The following is an 18,397-nucleotide window of genomic DNA, read 5'->3' as shown; positions in this document are numbered from 1 at the left end:
CAGAACACAACTATGTAGAGTTTACATAAATATTAGCATCATAGTTCTTATTGCAGGACTCTGAAACCACTGTGAAATGAGCCACATTAAGCTTACCAGTCAATCTACTGTGTGCATGGGGCGAAAGCAACCAACTGTAGACAAAAGAAGAGGAGTGAAGTCAGGGAGGTGCATCTGTGACAGCCCAAAGTCAGACACTAATGTGGTTTTCCAACAACAAGGCTCAGACCAACATGGCAGTGTTGCCATTGTTTATAAAAGATATTGTTCATAATGTCGAAATGAACATTGGTTCCTGTTTCAGTCATGTCTTTGGTCATGCCTACATTAACATTTTACATTCAACCATAGAGAATGATGCAGGCCTCTAGTGGCCATAAAGGCCGTCATAGCATGGGCAGTGCCATTGAGGGCTTCCACCATTTTAATGTAATCAACTAGTTGGGAACTAGGAAACTCTGAAATGTCTGACTGCTAAACGGTTAAACGCGGCACCTATATACAGTTGAAGTCAGAAGTTTACATACACTTTAGCCAAATACATTTACATTCAGTTTTCACAAATCCTGACATTTAATCCTAGCAAAAATTCCCTGTCTTAGGTCAGTTAGGATCACCACTTTATTTTAAGAATGTGAAATGTCAGAATAATAGTAGAGAGAATGATTTATTTCAGCTTTTATTTCTTTCATCACATTCCCAGTGGGTCAGAACTTTACATACACTCAATTAGTATTTGGCAGCATTGCCTTAAACAATTTAAACTTGGGTAAAACGTTTCGGGTAGCCTTCCACAAGCTTCCCACAAAAAGTTGGGTGAATTCTGGCCCATTCCTCCTGACAGAGCTGGTATAACTGAGTCGGGTTTGTAGGCCTCCTTGCTAGCACACGTTTTTTTCAGTTCTGGCCACAAATTTTCTATAGGATTGAGGTCAGGGCTTGTGATGGCCACTCCAATACCTTGACTTTGTTGTCCTTAAGGCATTTTGCCACAACTTTGGAAGTATGCTTGGGGTCATTGTCCATTTGGAAGACCCATTTGCGACCAAGATTTTTCCTGACTGATGTCTTGAGATGTTGCTTCAATATATCCACATAATTTTCCTGCCTCATGATGCCATCTATTTTGTGAAGTGCACCAGTCCCTCCTGCAGCAAAGCACCCCCACAACATGATGCTGCCACCCCTGTGCTTCACGGTTGGGATGGTGTTCTTCGGCTTGCAGAAGCTTCTAAAGCCATGACATAATTTTCTGACATTTTCCAAGCTGTTTAAAGGCACAGTCAACTTAGTGTATGTAAACTTCTGACTCACTGGAATTGTGATAAAGTGGATGATAAGTGAAGTAATCTGTCTGTAAACAATTGTTGGAAACATGACTTGCATCATGCACAAAGTAGATGTCCTAAACGACTTGCCAAAACTATAGTTTGTTAACAAGAAATTTGTGGAGTGGTTGAAAAACGAGTTTTAATGACTCCAACCTAAGTTTATGTAAACTTCCGACTTCAACTGTAGCTCCAGCCAGTTATCAAGTCGGACATTTCAGAGTTTCCTAGTTCCAACTAGCACATGAACACGGCATTAGTCCTGCGTTGAAAGCAACTAGGTTCTCGACCTGGAATTCCTTGTTGCATGACTATTCACATCGATTGTTCCCAGTTGGAGCTCGTTTTTTTCCGAGTTCCCAGTTGTTTTGAAAGCACTGAAGTCAAAAGTCTGAGATTTCCGATTTCCCAGTTCCGAGTTGTTCTGAACGCGTCAATATGCCCTGTAACTAGCCATTCTCCGACGTCATCACAGACCAGCCCCATTTACTGAGGTGTTATTTTTGCGAAGTTGAATGTATATCTGTTGCGCCTTCCAAAAGTAAAGATGAACTTAGTAGAGGTGTTGAGAAATGCGTTTACATTTATATATAAGAAAGCCCAGCTCTGGGCTGTAGGTGGTGGTATTACTGTTGTCGCACTTGGACTTGGATATAAGTTTTTACTAAGGCCTAATAAACTTAATCGTGTGGGAGTTGTGTCACAGCTACTGATTCACCCACTGAAGTCGGGTAGAGCTGTGTCGGTGGCCCTTGCAGAATGTCAACCGATCGGTTTGAAGTACGGTGAACTTCGAGATCGGTTAGTAACATTTTATTTTGACCTTTTCCTAATATATTATTGCAATATGTATTTTTTTTTACAGGTTGCTAATGCACTGCTTGTACTGGTCCCGAACGTTACATAAGCCATGTCAACAGCTACTGTATTTTATGTTGTCATCATCCTTTCTCACATTTATTGATCGAAGTAATTGCATGTTGCCTAACCCTAACAACAACAATAACAAATAGTATGTTTATCAATTATTCAAGTGAATCACTTAAGTAAAAGATCAGAACATGCCATGAAAATGTTGTGGTGGTCATTCTGATGAGGTACCACTCAACAATGTACAGATCCAGTCAAATATATTGGCACCTTGCACTTTTTAAATGGAGGTCAATGGGGCAGAATGTTCTGTTCTGTAAAATAGGCTACTAAAATCGTTCCAATCCTGATTTTAAAAGGCAAATGCAGCCTACACGCTGACTTTAGGACCATGCGGACCTCTAGGAGCAGAGGGGAGGGAGGGAAGGCTGTTTGTTTGTTTGTTTGGCTGGCTTTATGGCGAGCCAATGATGAATATAAACCCTTGATTGCAGATATGAGAGGCTTTGAAGCCACGGTCGGCCATATTGGCATTCCTCAGAAAAGCAGTCCTCCATAGGAATGAATGGGCAGATTCGATTGTGCTGTGCCGCAGAGCACTGGGTGGCACAGTGGTGTAAGGCACTGCATCTCAGTGCAAGAAGTGTCACTACAGTCCCTGGTTCAAATCCGGCCGTGATTGGGAGTCCCATTGGGCGGCGCACAATTGGCCCAGTGTCATCCGGGCTAGGCCGTCATTGTAAATACGATTTTTTTCTTAACTGACTTGCCTAGTTAAATAAAGGTTAAATTAAATTGAATAAAGGCCTGTTACGTCATCGGACAAAAGAGGGGAGGGAGGAGCGCCCTTCTCAAATCAAACAGTAATCTGTGCCATTTTGTCAACAAGGCTGCATAGTGCATCATCCAGAATCATATCTCTTTTCCATAAAATAAATGTTAGAATTTTCTTACTCGTTTTCATTGAGAAGGCTGATAAAGCTTAAAAGCAATCACTTTTCCATGTGAAAACACATAAATCTACTCATTACTCTACGTGCTCCTACTTCACATTGTTTTTAGCTGACTTTGCCAAGGGTTTTGAACGGGGCACTTGGCTCACGCCCGGGAGGCAGCCCGGTTCCAAAACGAATGGAATCAACTTTCACCCATTGCAAAACCTGCCTACATGGGCCCCTGGGTGAGAGTAATTGAACCCACAACATGTAGTTCCATAGTATTTAATTTAAATGTTTCAAGGAGAAATTGTATGTATTTAAGTATTTGTTGTAGTGGGGACAGTAACATTTATAGTTAAAAAAAAATTATACTTTAAATAAATAGTTTTTAGATGTTTTTTAATTATTTTTATGTTTAGCTCTCATAATATAATTTAAGAGTATGCATTAAAGTGTCTGTAATATAATACATGTGGCAAAAACAAATGTAGACATTAATAAATGTATTTCTTTAGCTTCCCAAAAACCTTTTTACAATGGTGGGGGAGCGGTGGCTTCAAAACAGCGTCCTATATGTAATCTAGTATAAATTATTGTGGAGAGTACATTGATGCAGCTGCAGGGACTTTTCTCGAAACAGTGCAGAGGTAAAGATGGTTGTAGTCAGGGCTTTGGCTAGGTAACTGCTGTTGTCTAGACATGAAACTAAACTAGTTTTAATACCGTACTGAGCTTGTGCATAGCAGCTAATTCTTGTATAACATGTGTTTTGTAGAATGTTAAGTCAAATAAAATGTTATTGGTCACATGCGCCGAATACAACAGGTGTAGACTTTACAGTGAAATACTTACATTTACATTTTAGTCATTTAGCAGACGCTCTTATCCAGAGCGACTTACAGTAGTGAATGCATACATTTCATACAATTAAAAAGACAAATATTTGTGAAAGTGTGTTTTGTGTATGAGCGTATGTAGTGTGCTGGACTGTCCGTGTATGTGTGTGAGTCTAGGTGTGCATAGAAAAGAAAGTCCCCTATTGACTGAGGTGACTGAAGCGAGGTGATAATGGCTGCCCCCCCCCCCTTTGTGTTTTAATGCAGCCACTGGCTGGTGATCACTGAGGATGGCCACATGGTGACGGGGAGGCAAGAGCCTCGCCTGGTGCTGGTGTCGTTGACCAGTGAGGGGGGACAGATGTGTCTGAATGGACCTGACATGGAGCAGCTGAGGTTCCCCGTTCTGCAGCCTGACAATCCCATCATCAACTGCAGGGTGTTTAGCAGCGACATCCAAGGCAGGGACTGTGGCGACGAAGTGTCTAACTGGCTCACCAGCTACCTGGCTGCTGGAAAAACCTTTCGCTTGGTGCACTTTGAGCCCCAAATGAAGCCCAGGAGGCCAGCAGAGACAGAGTCTCTCTATCCTCAAAGGGAAAAAATTGCGTACCCTGATTGTGGCCCGATAATGTTGCTGTCTGAAGCCTCTGTGAAAGATCTAAACAGCAGGCTGGAGAATGACGTCACAGTTGCACGCTTTCGACCAAATATCATTGTTAGCAGTTGCGAAGCGTTTGATGAGGATTCTTGGGAAGACATCCAGATTGGCGATGTGCGGATGCACCGCGTGATGGCGTGCGGAAGGTGCATCTTCACCACGGTCGACCCTGAAACAGGAGTCATCAGTAGGAAACAGCCTCTGGAGACGCTAAAAAACTACAGACTGTGTGATGAAGCTGAGAAGCACATCTATAAGACATCGCCACTGTTTGGACAGATGTACACCGTCAGCAAGACTGGGATCCTGCAGGTTGGAGATGTGGTGTACAAGATAAGCCACTGAGATAGATGGAGGACTTAGCCACAGTTCCAGTCTGTTTGTGCTATCATGACAATTCCTTGTCATGTTTGGCTTGACAAGGACATCAATGGAGTGGGAAAAAGCACAAACATATCTGGGAGCAGGCTTTGTAAAGGTCAGACCGTTTCCTGTCCCAAAATAAAGTAAAGGTTAAAGTAAGCTATTTTTTGTCAGATCAGATTAAATGTTAATAATAGAAATATGAAAAATCAATTCAGCACCCTTATGATTGAGAACGTTATAGATGGATTCTATATTGTATGAGCACAAAGACTTGTAACATTTAGTCTGATGAAGACCATTGACTGCCAAAACGTCACAATTTGTAATATTTAGAAAAATAAAGCACCACGTTTTTAATTGAGAGCGAGTTGCGCCTTTTCCTTCCTGATGTAATGTTTATCATAGAAAACAATAAACCAAACTGACATTGAACTTTAACATCTATCAAATGCATTTTGTTTAGAAATAGTTCATATTTGTTCCAAGAAAGGCTGAAATTTTAAGTGTTGATTATTTACAATATCAGCAGCGCTGAAACAAACAGTATCAGATAATGCATGTTTGATAACTTCACATTCATGCAGTGACATTGTAGCCAAGTCCTTCCAGAGTACTGAGCAGTTAACACAGAAATTAAATAGTTTTATTTGGACATGATAGTTGTTTTTACATTCATAGCCAAGATATCCTTTAAGTAGGTACACAAGAGTGTTACATGGTTTCCTGACACAAACTCCTTTTTCCTCACAGATTCAGTCCGGCTAGTCACAATCGGGACGATTCAGAGTTGAAATAAGCACCTGCAACTCGGACTTGGGAGACTTGTGTGAAAATTTGAGTTAAGCACACAGATCTCAAGTCTGAATCCTGTCCAACTTCTCTTGCTTCCAGAGAAATGCATTTTTCTTAGCACTGACAAACGCAATGTCTTCTTAAAATAACTGCAACCATGACTTTTGTACAGTCCATAGATGAGCAGATCTGGTGTTAAGATTTGTCTGCTCAATTCAAATGTCCAAACGTGCAATATATCCTAACGTGAAATGTCCATAATATGTAATATGACATTAGTACATAAGACTGTCAGTCATGGGCCTGGATGTTGTCCCAGACCCGCACCACGTCTAGGCAGTCGCTCAGGGCTTCTATCAGAGATAAGGCTGCCTCCAGCTGGGCTTGTGGAAGCTGCGTGGGTGTGTGGGACACAAACTCCAGGCCAGCGGACACAGTACGCACCCCCAGTTCTTCCAGCGAGGTCCGCACCTTCTTCAGCTCTGTCATGTCACACACAAACTGACAGAGCGAGAGAAAGTAATGTATTGATGCTGGATAGGACACTAGTTCAAGGGTGTACAACTGAGACCCTTGAGGTCAGGTTTTAATTTGTCCCTGGCAAAATGTTTCCTTGTTCAACTCATGTTATACATTGACGTGAAAACCAGTTGTGTTCATTAGGGTGTTCTAAAATGGTTTGCAATGGAAAATATCATCCAGGTAGACCCCATTTCAATCATTTTTTTCATGTTCGGTGCCTAATGAACACAGCACTGGATTTTCCATAGTCCAGCAGGTCTGCAGCCCTCAAGGGCCAAATCAGTGCACTCCTGCATGTATTGACCCTAACCACGTCTCACCTGTAAGAGGGACTTATCATCCTCATCCTCTGTCTCTTGAACGTCCTCGGCCCCCGCCTCGATGGCCAGTTCCAGAGCTCGCTCGGACGACACACCCTGCCCCTGCGCCACCACCACCCCCTTCCTGCTGAAGTTATGACGCACCCCGTCGCACAGCGCTGCCCTGTGGACAAACACAGAAAAATTAACTATGGATCAGTAAACATACACAGACTCTGGCTCTCTGACATAATGCAATTACTCACAACATAATGAAAACTATCTAAACTGAACATAAGAAACACTTAAAACATTTACCAACACCCCCCCCCAGTCCCTGGTCTGACCCGTGTTTGTTGAGCAGATGTTTGAGGTCCTGGTGACTTCGGGTGTTGTTGTCAGTTAGCATATCGATGAGCAGCATGCAGCCACCAGGCCCCCTGGCTTCATACGTGTGCTGGGTTCCTGCCTTGGACTTTTCCTGAGAAGAGGACAAAAGCAGAGGTGTGGACTCGAGTCACACGACTTGGACTCGAGTCTGACTCGAATCACAAATGTTTCATGAGCTGAAATAAAAGACCACAGAAATGTTCCATATGCACAAAAGCTTATTTGTCTCAAATTTTGTGCACACATTTGTTTACATCCCTGTTAGTGAGCATTTCTCCTTTGCAAAGATAATTCATCCACCTGACAGGTGTGGCATATCAAGAAGTGATCGTTACACAGGTGGACATTGTGCTGGGGACAATAAAAGGCCACTCTAAAATGTGCGGTTTTGTCACACAGCACAATGCCACAGATGTCTCAAGTTGAGGGAGCATGCAAATGGCATGCTGACTGCAGGAATGTTCACAAGAGCTGTTGCAAGAAAATTGAATGTTTATTTCTCTACCATAAGCTGCCTCCAACGTCAATTTAGAGAATTTGGCAGTACGTCCAACTGGCCTCAACCTCAGACCACGTGTAACCATGCCAGCTCAGGACCTCCACATCCAGCTTCATCACCTGTGGGATCGTCTGAGACCAGCCACCCGGACAGCTGATGAAACTGTGGATTTGCACAACTGAAGAATTTCTGCACAAACTGTAAGAAATCTTTAGACACACCAGGGTCTTGACCTGACTGCAGTTTGGCGTCTTAACCGTCTTCAGTGGGCAAATGCTCACCTTTGATGGCCACTGGCACGTTGGAGAAGTGTGCTCTTCATGGATGAATCCCGGTTTCAACGACGTCAGCGTGTATGTTGTCGTTTTGCCGAGCGGTTTGCTGACGTGAAAAGAGTCCCCCATGGTGGAGGTGGGGTAGTTGCCGCCAATATCCAGCAACTTCGCACAGCCATTGAAGGGGAGTGGGACAACATTCCACTGGCCACAATCAACAGCCTGATCCAACTCGATGCGAAGGAGATGTCACGCTGCTTGAGGCAAATGGTGGTCACACCAGATACTGACTGGTTCTGTCCACGCCCCTACTTTTTTTTTTAAAGGTATCTGTGACCAGAAGATGCATATCTTTATTCCCATTCATGTGAAATCCATAGATTAGGCCCTAATGAATTTATTTAAATTGACTGATTTCCTTATTAACACAGTACAATCTTTGGAATTGTTGCATTTATATTTTTGTTCAGTGTAATTGTATGATAATGCATTACATCCGAGTGTTATAAGTGTTACAAAAACATTTCACTTTGATCATTCCGTCAACTTACCGCTCCCTTGATGGCAGCTTCTATGGACGCTTTGGGCATGTTCTTGCCTCGGCATTGCTCCACTACATTCGCCAATGCTAGATTGAATTCTGGATTACTAGATCCCCCTTCTGTCGAAAATAGAATTAACAAGCAAATCACAAGAATGGTTGATGCAGCACCAGTCAAAGCATTCCTCATAATGCTCACATGTAGTGCATTGAATTGGCGCAAACAAGTTATCAGTCAAGCTTACCTTTGACTGCAATTCTTATCATCATCCCAAACTTCATGAACATTCGACTCCGGGCTGCATCTTTGGGTCCTTTTATATTTTTCACCTTTGACCACTTATTATGACCAGCACACAAGTTCGGGCACAGATGTAGTGTTCTTACAGGATGGGTTGTCCAAAGAGGGTAGCGACATGTCACCGTCAGGTCTGTGCGGACTGGACGAATCCTTGCGCCCATGTAATTGTTGGTGGTCAAGCAGGCAAGTCGACGTAAACACAGAGGCAAGAAACCCCTCAACACCACTCCCCATCCCATTGCCCTGAGTCAGAAAATGAAAATGTAAGGGCATTGCATTGACAAACAGTAGTATATGTTTGGTATACATGCGAGAACCAGAAGAAACAGTTGCCTCGTTTTTATGTAAAACAAAAAAAAAACGACATTTGTTAAGCTTAGCTAACTAGCTAACGTTACTACTTGCTGCTAATACCACATAAAAAAGTACCTACATTTGATAAGCTTAGCTAGCTGACGTTACTACTTGCTGCTAAGAAGACCACATAACAGTATGTCTGCTATCTTACTAGCTATAATGCCTGTTCCTAATGGAAAACGTATGAATTATTGAATGTATCACATTTTCCGTAAACGTACACTTTATAAAGAGTAAGTGTTGGTGTCCTTTGAGGTCAAATTGACGCTTCCGGGTTGTCTAGTGACGAAAGAAGCGGACCTTTCAAAATAAAAGTCCGCCATTTAAAGCTTTACTGTTGCCACAAGAGGGCGACAGACAATATTTCTAACAATAAATGTTATCGTCAGCATTTGTATAGACATTATTTAAAGTGTGTCTTGATTGTAAAAAAAAAAACAAGCCAACATTTCTTACAGCCTCTTAAAATGTCTTCGTGATAAAATTGGAGGTAAAGTAATGCACGTTGTTTTGTTATAATCATGTTAAAGCCAGTTTCTAAGATTTCATTTCCTTTAAATACATAGATTTTGAGTGATATAAAAAACAAGGACCATTTTCATTGTTAATGTTTTTGTTGTAGAGGACTTTATAAGCTAATTATTTGTATGACTTCAAATCTTTTTTAGAGTAATACATTGTTCTCATTGAGTGACGTTGTTTTAAGCATGTGGAAATGTAATGGGATGCATTTGCTCCATGGTGTATGTTTTTGGTGTGTGGCCCCCATCTTTGATGGACTATGGCTGTTCTGATGATATACATTCTAAAAGATAACTATCACCTATTGAACCGAGCATATTTAGAGAAGGAGAAAAATAGATACTGAGGGAATAGATAGAGAAAAAACCTGAGATACTGAGTCACCTGGAGAGGCAGATGGGGAGAGTAGTCTACACAGCAGGAAAGGAGGTGTGGAGGGAGAGAGAAACACAGAGAGAGATACATGATGGGGATTGTTGGCTGCACCAGGCAGCAAAGAGTTAACTGAGGTGGAACGCCAAGAGGACAGCCCATTCCCACAGTCAACAATGGAAGGAGCTGCAGTAGATGAGCAGCTCCCCTACTCTTCCCTCCTCCCCTTACTAACTAACATCATGCTCACACAAAGGAACATGCTAGAGGTACTCATCCCTGAGATACATGAGGAATTCCATACCTAGTCACTGGGACCTGACCTTACCAATGCTCATTGTTCACAAGAGAAGCACTACATACAGAAGATTGAAAAAAGAGAAGAGAGTGCGCATTTGAAGACTACCAGTGGTTATAGAGAATCCTTTACTTAACTTCCACAACTGATTCTATTGTCACTCTCAGCTGTGCCGGAGAAGCTGGACGTTTTGATTGAATAACTTCCCATCCAACAATGCCATGGTTCATGTGGTGCCATTCATGAGAAGTATAGAAGGATCACCTCCTACCTAAGCGTTTAGCCTCTTGTGAAACAAAGTTACGACATCATCATCACTGTCAGTGAGACGTGTGCAGGCACCAAGGTAATAGGAGCGGCAATGGGACACAGCCTCGAGGACCACCACTCTACATGTTTCGGGGGACGTTTCCCTTCGCTGCAACCTAGAGAGGATAAGGAGTTGTGAGCAGGGGGTGTCTTGGTGATTAAAAGTTTTGGTTCAGGTTGAAGGTCACAAGGAAGTCATGGTGTCCGTGGGGAGAATCAGAATTGTTCTCTGCTGCGTATTGATGAATGTCAGTGCAGTGGTAAGTATCCTATCCATGTAACTGCTAAATAATTTGTATTGATTCATTTGATTGATTGATTCATTCATTCATTCATTCATTCATGTATTAGCAATTTTTAAGAAAGCATTAAATGTATTTCTGTAACACTTTATAATATGAGTAAGACGTTATAAATGCTTTATATATTACCACATACTCACATTATCAAATGCTTATAAATGTTTCCAAGTAATGAAATACATATTTATTAATAGTAAGTTTATTAGGCCTAATTTGTTTTTCTCCTGTAAGACACTGATCATGTGTGATATTAACTGATTATCTACAACACACATGAGCTGGAGATAGACTTATGTTGGATATGCTTTTACAAATATTCAGATAGCGGCCACTGTATAATTGAGAAGTAGCTCATTGTTGAAACAATGTAGTCAGTGATCATACTGTATTATTCCATAGGCTACACGTTGCTGCTGTTCCACTCTTGACAAATTTCTTATGAAAGGACTTTTCAAGTTATCCCCCTACCTCTTCCATTCACAACTATGACAGAAAATATCATGCATATTTCACACCATGTTTAAATGCCATAAAATGGTAAGTAGCTACATTGCATTTGATGACCTGTGTGGCTCATTTGGTAGAGCATGGTGCTTGCAACGCCAGGGTTGCGGGTTTGATTCCCACGGCGGACCAGTATGAAAATTTACGCTCCGGATACTAGCGTCTGCTAAATGACCAAATTTAAATTACATAAAAAATAATAAGTGCATTAAATTTGATGTGTAATACCGTTGCTGAGGCATTTAATCTTCTGACTATGTCATAAATTCTGGGAAGCCAGTCATCAATAAGACAAAATCAATAACTCACATAATTTATGTGGATTGCTATTAAAATAAATAGTCAATTGAGTAGTTATCCATGCAAACATGAATAAATAGTCAATTGACTTACTAGTTAGTTATCCATGCAAACAAAGAGAGTGCTGCAGCTCTTTTATGTGCTAAGCCTAAACACAGATTTGTAGTGAAGTGTGTATTTTCACACAGATGACCGTAAGGAAAGGTGTGCGTATGGCAAATAACGTTTCATAATCAGACCAAAAATCCCTGAAGTGCAGCGTTCACTCTTGAATCTCTACTCTTTACATTGCTAATATTTATTTATCCAACATGATTTTCATGGCTAACTGTGTAAATGGTGGCTTGGAACAAAACTATAAGGATCTTGAGTAACAATGAAATGGCTGGATTTCCAGTATCTTACAATTAGCTAAATTTGCTACAGTATGTTAGCATTTGGCCACAAGGCTAGTCCATTGCCAATCATTGCTTTAAAGTCACAATCATGATACATTAACAAGTATAAAATCATGATGCCTGTGCTTATACACAGTGTTTATCTTATATAGTGTCTGTTCTTATACAGTGCCGTCAGAAATTATTCACACCCCTAGACATTTTCCAAATTATGTTGGGTTACAATAGGATATTAAAATGGATTTAATTGTCATTTTTGTCAACGATCAACACACAGTAATTTGTCATGTGAAAGTGTAAGAAAAAATCGAATGTTTTTTTTTTACATTTATGGAAAATAAAACACTAATATATCTTGATTAGAAAAGTATTCATCCCCCTGAGTCAATACATGTTAGAATCACCTTTGGCAAGGATTACAGCTGTGAGTCTTTCTGGGTAAGTCTCTAAGAGCTTTGCACACCTGGATTGTACAATATTTGACCATTATTCTTTTAACAATTCTTCAAGCTCTGTCAAGTTGGTTGTTGATCAGTGCTAGACAGCCATTTTCACATCTTGCCATAGATTTTCAAGCTCATTTAAGTCAAAACTTTAATTGGGCCACTCAGGAACATTCAATATCGTCTTGGTAAGAAACTCCAGTGTATATTTGGCCTTGTGTTTTAGGATATTGTCTTGCAGAAAGGTGCATATATCTCCAAGTGTCTGTTGGAAAGCAGATTGAACCAGGTTTTCCTCTTTGCCTATGCTTAGCTCTAATACATATTCTTTTTATCTCCTTTTTCTCCCCAATTTCGTGATATCCAATTGCGATCCAATTATGATCTTGTCTCATCGCTGTAACTCCCCAACGGGCTTTGGAGACGCGAAGGTTGAGTAATGCGTCCTCCGAAACATGACCCGCCAAACCGCACTTCTTAACACCCACCCGCTTAACCCGGAAGCCAGCTGCACCAATGTGTTGGAGGAAACACTGTTCAACTGACGACCGATACAAGCTTCCTTATTTCACTCTGTCATTTAGGTTAGCATTGTGGAGTAACTACAATGTTGTTGATCCATCCTCAGTTTTTTCCTATCAGAGCCATTAAACTCTTTATCTGTTTTAAAATCACCATTGGCCTCATGGTGAAATCCCTGAGTGGTTTCCTTCCTCTCTGGCAACTGAGTTAGGAAGTATGCCTGTATTTTTGTAGTGACTGGGTGTACTGATACACCATCAAAAGCATAATTGATAACTTCACCATGCTCAAAGGGATATTCAATATTTGCTTATTTTTTTAACCTATCTATCAATAGGTGCCCTTCTTTGCGAGGCATTGGAAAACCTCCCTGGTCTTTGTGGTTGACTTTGTGCTTGAAATTCACTACTCGACTGAAGGACCTTACAATTATCTGTATGAGTGGGCTACAGAGCTGGAGTAGTCATTCAAAAATAAACCACTATTATTGCACACAGAGTGAATCCATGCAACTTATTATGTGACTTGTTTAAGCAACATTTTTACTCCTGAACGTATTTAGGCTTGCCATAAAAGGAGTTGAATACTTTTTGACTCAAGACATTTGAGCTTTTAATTTTTTATTAATTTGTAAACATTTCTAAAAACAAAATTCCACTGTCACATTATGGGGCATTGTGTGTAGATCAGTAACACAATATTTCAATTTAATCAATTTTATATCCAGGCTGTAACACAACAAAATGTGGAAAAAGTCAAGGGGTGTGAATTCTTTCTGAAGGCACTGCATAATGCTTATATCATAGTGCCTGTGTTTTTACACAGTGCTTATGTCATAGTGTTTGTGTTTTTACAGTGCTTATGTCATAGTGTTTGTGCTTATACTCCCCTGTCGATATTCACGTAATAAGAAGGAATTCCCCTAAACCACCCACACCTTGGCAGAAAAAAAATCTGTCTTCCCTATTGACCCCCATTATAAAATAATAATTTCTTCTCCTGCAAGGAGAGTCCTGTGGCTTCAGGCTATTCATTGAGGGAGAGTGGGAAAGTGCACATAACTATGTGTGTGGAAAACATATAATCACAAGTAAGACATTCACTACTTGAGGCTGTATAGTCCATTTGCTTGTGTTGTTGGCTTTGGCTAGATTTCTAATGTTGTGGTTGGCAGCTACCTAGCACTCATTCACGTGGCTAGCGCCGTCATGAAAATGGTTCATCAGGGACAGGGTAGCCCTACAATATTAAGATTTTCTAAGTAGTGAGAACGCTGGGGAGCTAGCAATGTTGAAAAGTAATCTTTAGACATTGTACTTTTCTTAAATTAATTTGATTAAAACAAGCAGACAACAAGAAAATTGTGTTTGAAAAAGGTCAAGTTTTTTTGCTATGAGCTGATGTAGTAACCAAGGTAACCACAGGTTGTTTTCCCCATGGGGGAACAACTGTCTGCTCTCATTGAAGCCACGGCAGTACAAGGCCGAACGCATTACTGCAGGCATTGTTATTTTATTTTAGGGGGTAGATCAGTTTTAATATTGCAGATAGTTTGTAGCTTCCATCAATGTAATTGTTTGCATCATTTTCCATCCCCATATATTGTTTTGTAAATATACACTACCATTCAAAAGTTTGGGGTCACTTAGAAATGTCCTTGTTTTGGAAAAAAAAGAAAGAAATTGTCCATTAAAATAACATCAAATTGATCCGAAATACAGTGTAGACATCGTTAATGTTGTAAATGACTGTTGTTGCTGGAAACGGCAGATTTTTTTTTATGGAATATTGACATAGGCGTACAGAGGCCCATTATCAGCAACCATCACTCCTGTGTTCCAATGGCACGTTGAGTTAGCTTTATCGATTTCTACCTTCCTCTTAGTTTATCATTTTAAAAGGGTAATTGATCATTAGAAACCCCTTTTGAAATGATGTTAGCCTAGCTGAAAACTGTTGTCCTGATTAAAGAAGCAATACAACTGGCCTTCTTTAGACTAGTTGAGTATCTGGAGCATCAGCATTTGTGGGTTCGATTACAGGCTCAAAATGGCCAGAAACAAATAACTTTCTTCTGAAACATTTTGTTTACCTTCATTAGGCAACTTTGTTCCAATATTTCTGTAATTCACTGATATTTATTCCCATAGTAATTCGTTATGGATCCATAACTAAATAAACATTGTCATTTTAACCGTGTATTTTTTATCATTACTTTATTAATAAAAGCATAAAGATGCCATTATTAGTTACATTGTTTTAGTTTGAACGTGCAGACTGGCACTAAGAACAGCAGGAACGTTTCCCTAGTCAGCGCCATTATTAGTGCAATGCCCCTTAAATATTTTGGAGATTTCAAATAATGTAAAATGAGCAAGAAAAAGGCCATTCTTGAACATTGGGTGAGACATTGTTACTAATTTGTAAGTAAAGCCAGTTTGTTATGTAGAATTATTTATTTCTGTTTTTAGAGAGAGAAAAACCAAAAACCTACAGTCATCTCATTGGTCTCCCAGTTGAGGCCAGCACAGATATTGAACCAGCATCTGTAGCAACACAGTGTCTTAGACCGTTGCACCACTCAGGCGCTGTACAATGTGACTGGTCAGTAGTGTCCTACAGTAAGAGCAAAATAATCCTAGCAAAATAAAATAATAAAAACCTTACTAAAACTGTTGTTACACTGAGTAATACTGAAGTTGTGCACAATTATCAGTTTCTATTTAGGTTTATGTCACCCATTCATTGTCATTTAGAGACAGAATAGGACCCAAAAGCATAATCAGTGCTCTAACTCCCCCTTGCGCTGGTCTGGAGCAATGAAGTGGTGACGCAGGGTACCGTACTAAACCACAAATTACCTCTAAATCCCATGGCATAAGCTCACAACTTTAAAGGAGGAACCACTGCACAGTAGGCCTATAAAACAGATAAGGACTTCTCCTTAGTGTATAGGTTGCTCAGGTGGGTGTCTAGGGTATAGGGTTGGGGACTGTTCCATCATGATAGCACGATAAATAAATAAACTATATTTATTATTTATTTTAAAATGTATATCCCATACCTGCACAAAATTGAAATCTCTCTCTCACAACCCCATCTCACAAAAACACATGGGCTCTGGGATTTGTAACCGTGTTCCTTTTTCATTCATTTAACTCCACACTTTTCCAAACACAAAAGCACACACCCCACCTTCCATTACAATAAATCCGCACACACCCATGTACTATGCCTTCTATGTCCTCTGTTTGCTGTGTTTGTGTTCCAGTTCCTTATATTTGTGTCTCGGAACATTTGGTTATCTATATACAGTTTTTCGACTACGAGAGCTACACGTTTCCCTTTTAATCTATTTTCCTTGAAGATTGGGCACAGAACTTTGTGCCGTTCTGCAATTTCCTTCAGAAACTGATCATTTGTGCCTATTTTTGTTTTGAACCATTATTTTATCTTTAAAGAAAGCAAATTTGGCAATGATTGGGCGCTCATATCTCTGTCCTCTCTGTCCGAAACGGTGTACACATTCGAGTTGGATTTTGTCGACAGCTTCGTGTGGGATCTGAAGCACTGTAAGAAAGAATTCCTTCACCAAACTTTCAGGAACTTGTCCTTCTTTTTCTTGGATACCGGTAAGTACCCGATTTTCTCTCATAGATCTAGTCTATGTGTCAAGTAAGGCTTCTCTCAGAAGGATGTTGTCATTTTTAAGTTCATTAACATCCGTTTCAATCTTATTGACTGTTCCTTTTAGCTATTTTTTTCTCCATTGTCGCAGCATTTTCGTCACTCATCTTGAGGCTCGCTTTCAACTCCTTTATATCTTTACTGACTAATTCAAGTATGCCCAGTTTGTCATTTATCGATTTTAACAGATCCGTTTCCACCCTTACCATTTCCGGTGGTGAAAAGCATAAATCGTCTGTGTCCGTCAAGGAGTCACGTTTTCTTTTGGAGATTGGTTCTCCTTGTTTACTCTCTGTCATGTTTGGGTGTTGCTGTTTCCGTAATATTTGTCGATAAATTTCTGTAGCTTAATGATTTGTTTTGTGTTGTTATCCAGATTGAAGGTTATTACCCACGAGTATGTGAAGTGCTAATATTTACTCTATCTTACAGATATTGAATGTTGTGGTTTTATCTTGATACGATCTGCCACGCTGTGTTCAGTCCGCCATCTTGGTTAGGTCCTGCTATTGTTAATCCCTGCAGGCATTGCTAAAAGAAAACAGGATCCCACATCATAGTGAATGGAAAAATGTCAATCTTCATTTAAAAAAAGAAAAAGACACTCATGGTACCAATAATTGCATGTACTGTATGTCCTTGAACCGATTATATTAAAATCACACAGAAAAAGTAATGCTAATGGTACCTGCAGTACCCCACCTCTCTCAACTTGAGAGGGAGCAGCACTGAGCTAGCCTGCAAAGTCATTTCCTGGAGTAGCTCAAACTGCGCATGTTATCAAATCAAATCAAATCAAATTTATTTATATAGCCCTTCGTACATCAGCTGATATCTCAAAGTGCTGTACAGAAACCCAGCCTAAAACCCAAACAGCAAGCAATGCATGTGAAAGAAGCACGGTGGCTAGGAAAAACTCCCTAGGAAAAACTCCCTGGAAAGGCCAAAAACCTAGGAAGAAACCTAGAGAGGAACCAGGCTATGAGGGGTGGCCAGTCCTCTTCTGGCTGTGCAGGGTGGATATTATAACAGAACATGGTCAAGATGTTAAAATGTTCATAAATGACCAGCATGGTCAAATAATAATAATCATAGTAGTTGTCGAGGGTGCAACAAGCACGTCCGGTGAACAGGTCAGGGTTCCATAGCCGCAGGCAGAACAGTTGAAACTGGAGCAGCAGCACGGCCAGGTGGACTGGGGACAGCAAGGAGTCATCATACCAGGTAGTCCTGAGGCATGGTCCTAGGGCTCAGGTCCTCCGAGAGAAAGACAGAAAGAGAGAAAGAGAGAATTAGAGAGAGCATATTTAAATTCACACAGGACACCGGATAAGACAAGAGAAATACTCCAGATGTAACAGACTGACCCTAGCCCCCCGACACAAACTACTGCAGCATAAATACTGGAGGCTGAGACAGGAGGGATCAGAAGACACTGTGGCCCCATCCGATGATACCCCCGGACAGGGCCAAACAGGCAGGATATAACCCCACCCACTTTGCCAAAGCACAGCCCCCACACCACTAGAGGGATGTCTCCAACCTTCAACTTACCGTCCTAAGACAAGGCCGAGTATAGCCCACAACGATCTCCGCCAAGGCACAACCCAAGGGGGGGCGCCAACCCAGACAGGAAGACCACGTCAGTGACTCAACCCACTCAAGTGACGCACCCCTCCCATGGACGGCATGGAAGAACACCAGTAAGCCAGTGACTCAGCCCCTGTAAAAGGGTTAGAGGCAGAGAATCCCAGTGGAAAGAGGG

The 18,397-nt window shown here is 40.8% G+C and overlaps 3 protein-coding genes across 6 annotated transcripts in view; 2 read left to right on the top strand and 1 right to left on the bottom strand.

The window, feature by feature from the left end:
* The first annotated feature begins 1,788 nt into the window (after positions 1–1,788).
* Positions 1,789–5,360, top strand: LOC106579083 (mitochondrial amidoxime-reducing component 1). The gene is made up of 2 exons (XM_014158624.3): positions 1,789–2,129; positions 4,240–5,360. Exons 1-2 carry the CDS (start codon positions 1,876–1,878, stop codon positions 4,976–4,978), a joined length of 993 nt encoding a protein of 330 aa, XP_014014099.1. The 5' UTR covers positions 1,789–1,875; the 3' UTR covers positions 4,979–5,360.
* A 260-nt stretch (positions 5,361–5,620) lies between these two features.
* On the bottom strand, positions 5,621–9,289 carry taco1 (translational activator of mitochondrially encoded cytochrome c oxidase I). 3 transcript variants are annotated; one of them, XM_014158626.3, is made up of 6 exons: positions 9,197–9,289; positions 8,563–8,861; positions 8,328–8,437; positions 6,960–7,093; positions 6,634–6,796; positions 5,621–6,292 (listed from the first exon to the last, which is right to left on the bottom strand). In XM_014158626.3, exons 2-6 carry the CDS (start codon positions 8,855–8,857, stop codon positions 6,083–6,085), a joined length of 912 nt encoding a protein of 303 aa, XP_014014101.1. In that variant the 5' UTR covers positions 8,858–8,861; positions 9,197–9,289; the 3' UTR covers positions 5,621–6,082. The 3 variants fall into 3 exon arrangements, with proteins under 3 accessions (XP_014014101.1, XP_014014100.1, XP_014014102.1); XM_014158625.3 differs by having other exon boundaries at positions 9,052–9,259; XM_014158627.3 differs by lacking the exon at positions 9,197–9,289 and adding an exon at positions 9,127–9,144.
* Positions 9,290–10,058: 769 nt separating this feature from the next.
* Positions 10,059–18,397, top strand: part of pth3r (parathyroid hormone 3 receptor) — a 61,919-nt gene continuing 53,580 nt past the window's right edge. The window contains exon 1 of one of the 2 annotated variants that reach the window (XM_014158629.3): positions 10,059–10,736. In XM_014158629.3, the coding sequence (XP_014014104.1) occupies positions 10,674–10,736 (63 nt within the window). In that variant the 5' untranslated portion in view covers positions 10,059–10,673. The remainder of the gene's footprint in view (positions 10,737–18,397) is intronic. The other variant, XM_014158628.3, reaches the window with a different exon arrangement.

Source organism: Salmo salar, chromosome 19 (genome assembly GCF_965601325.2).
Source record: "Salmo salar chromosome 19, fSalSal1, whole genome shotgun sequence".
NCBI lineage: Eukaryota > Metazoa > Chordata > Actinopteri > Salmoniformes > Salmonidae > Salmo > Salmo salar.
Note: the sequence above shows the minus strand (reverse complement) of the source record. Positions and strands in the feature narration are given on the sequence as shown.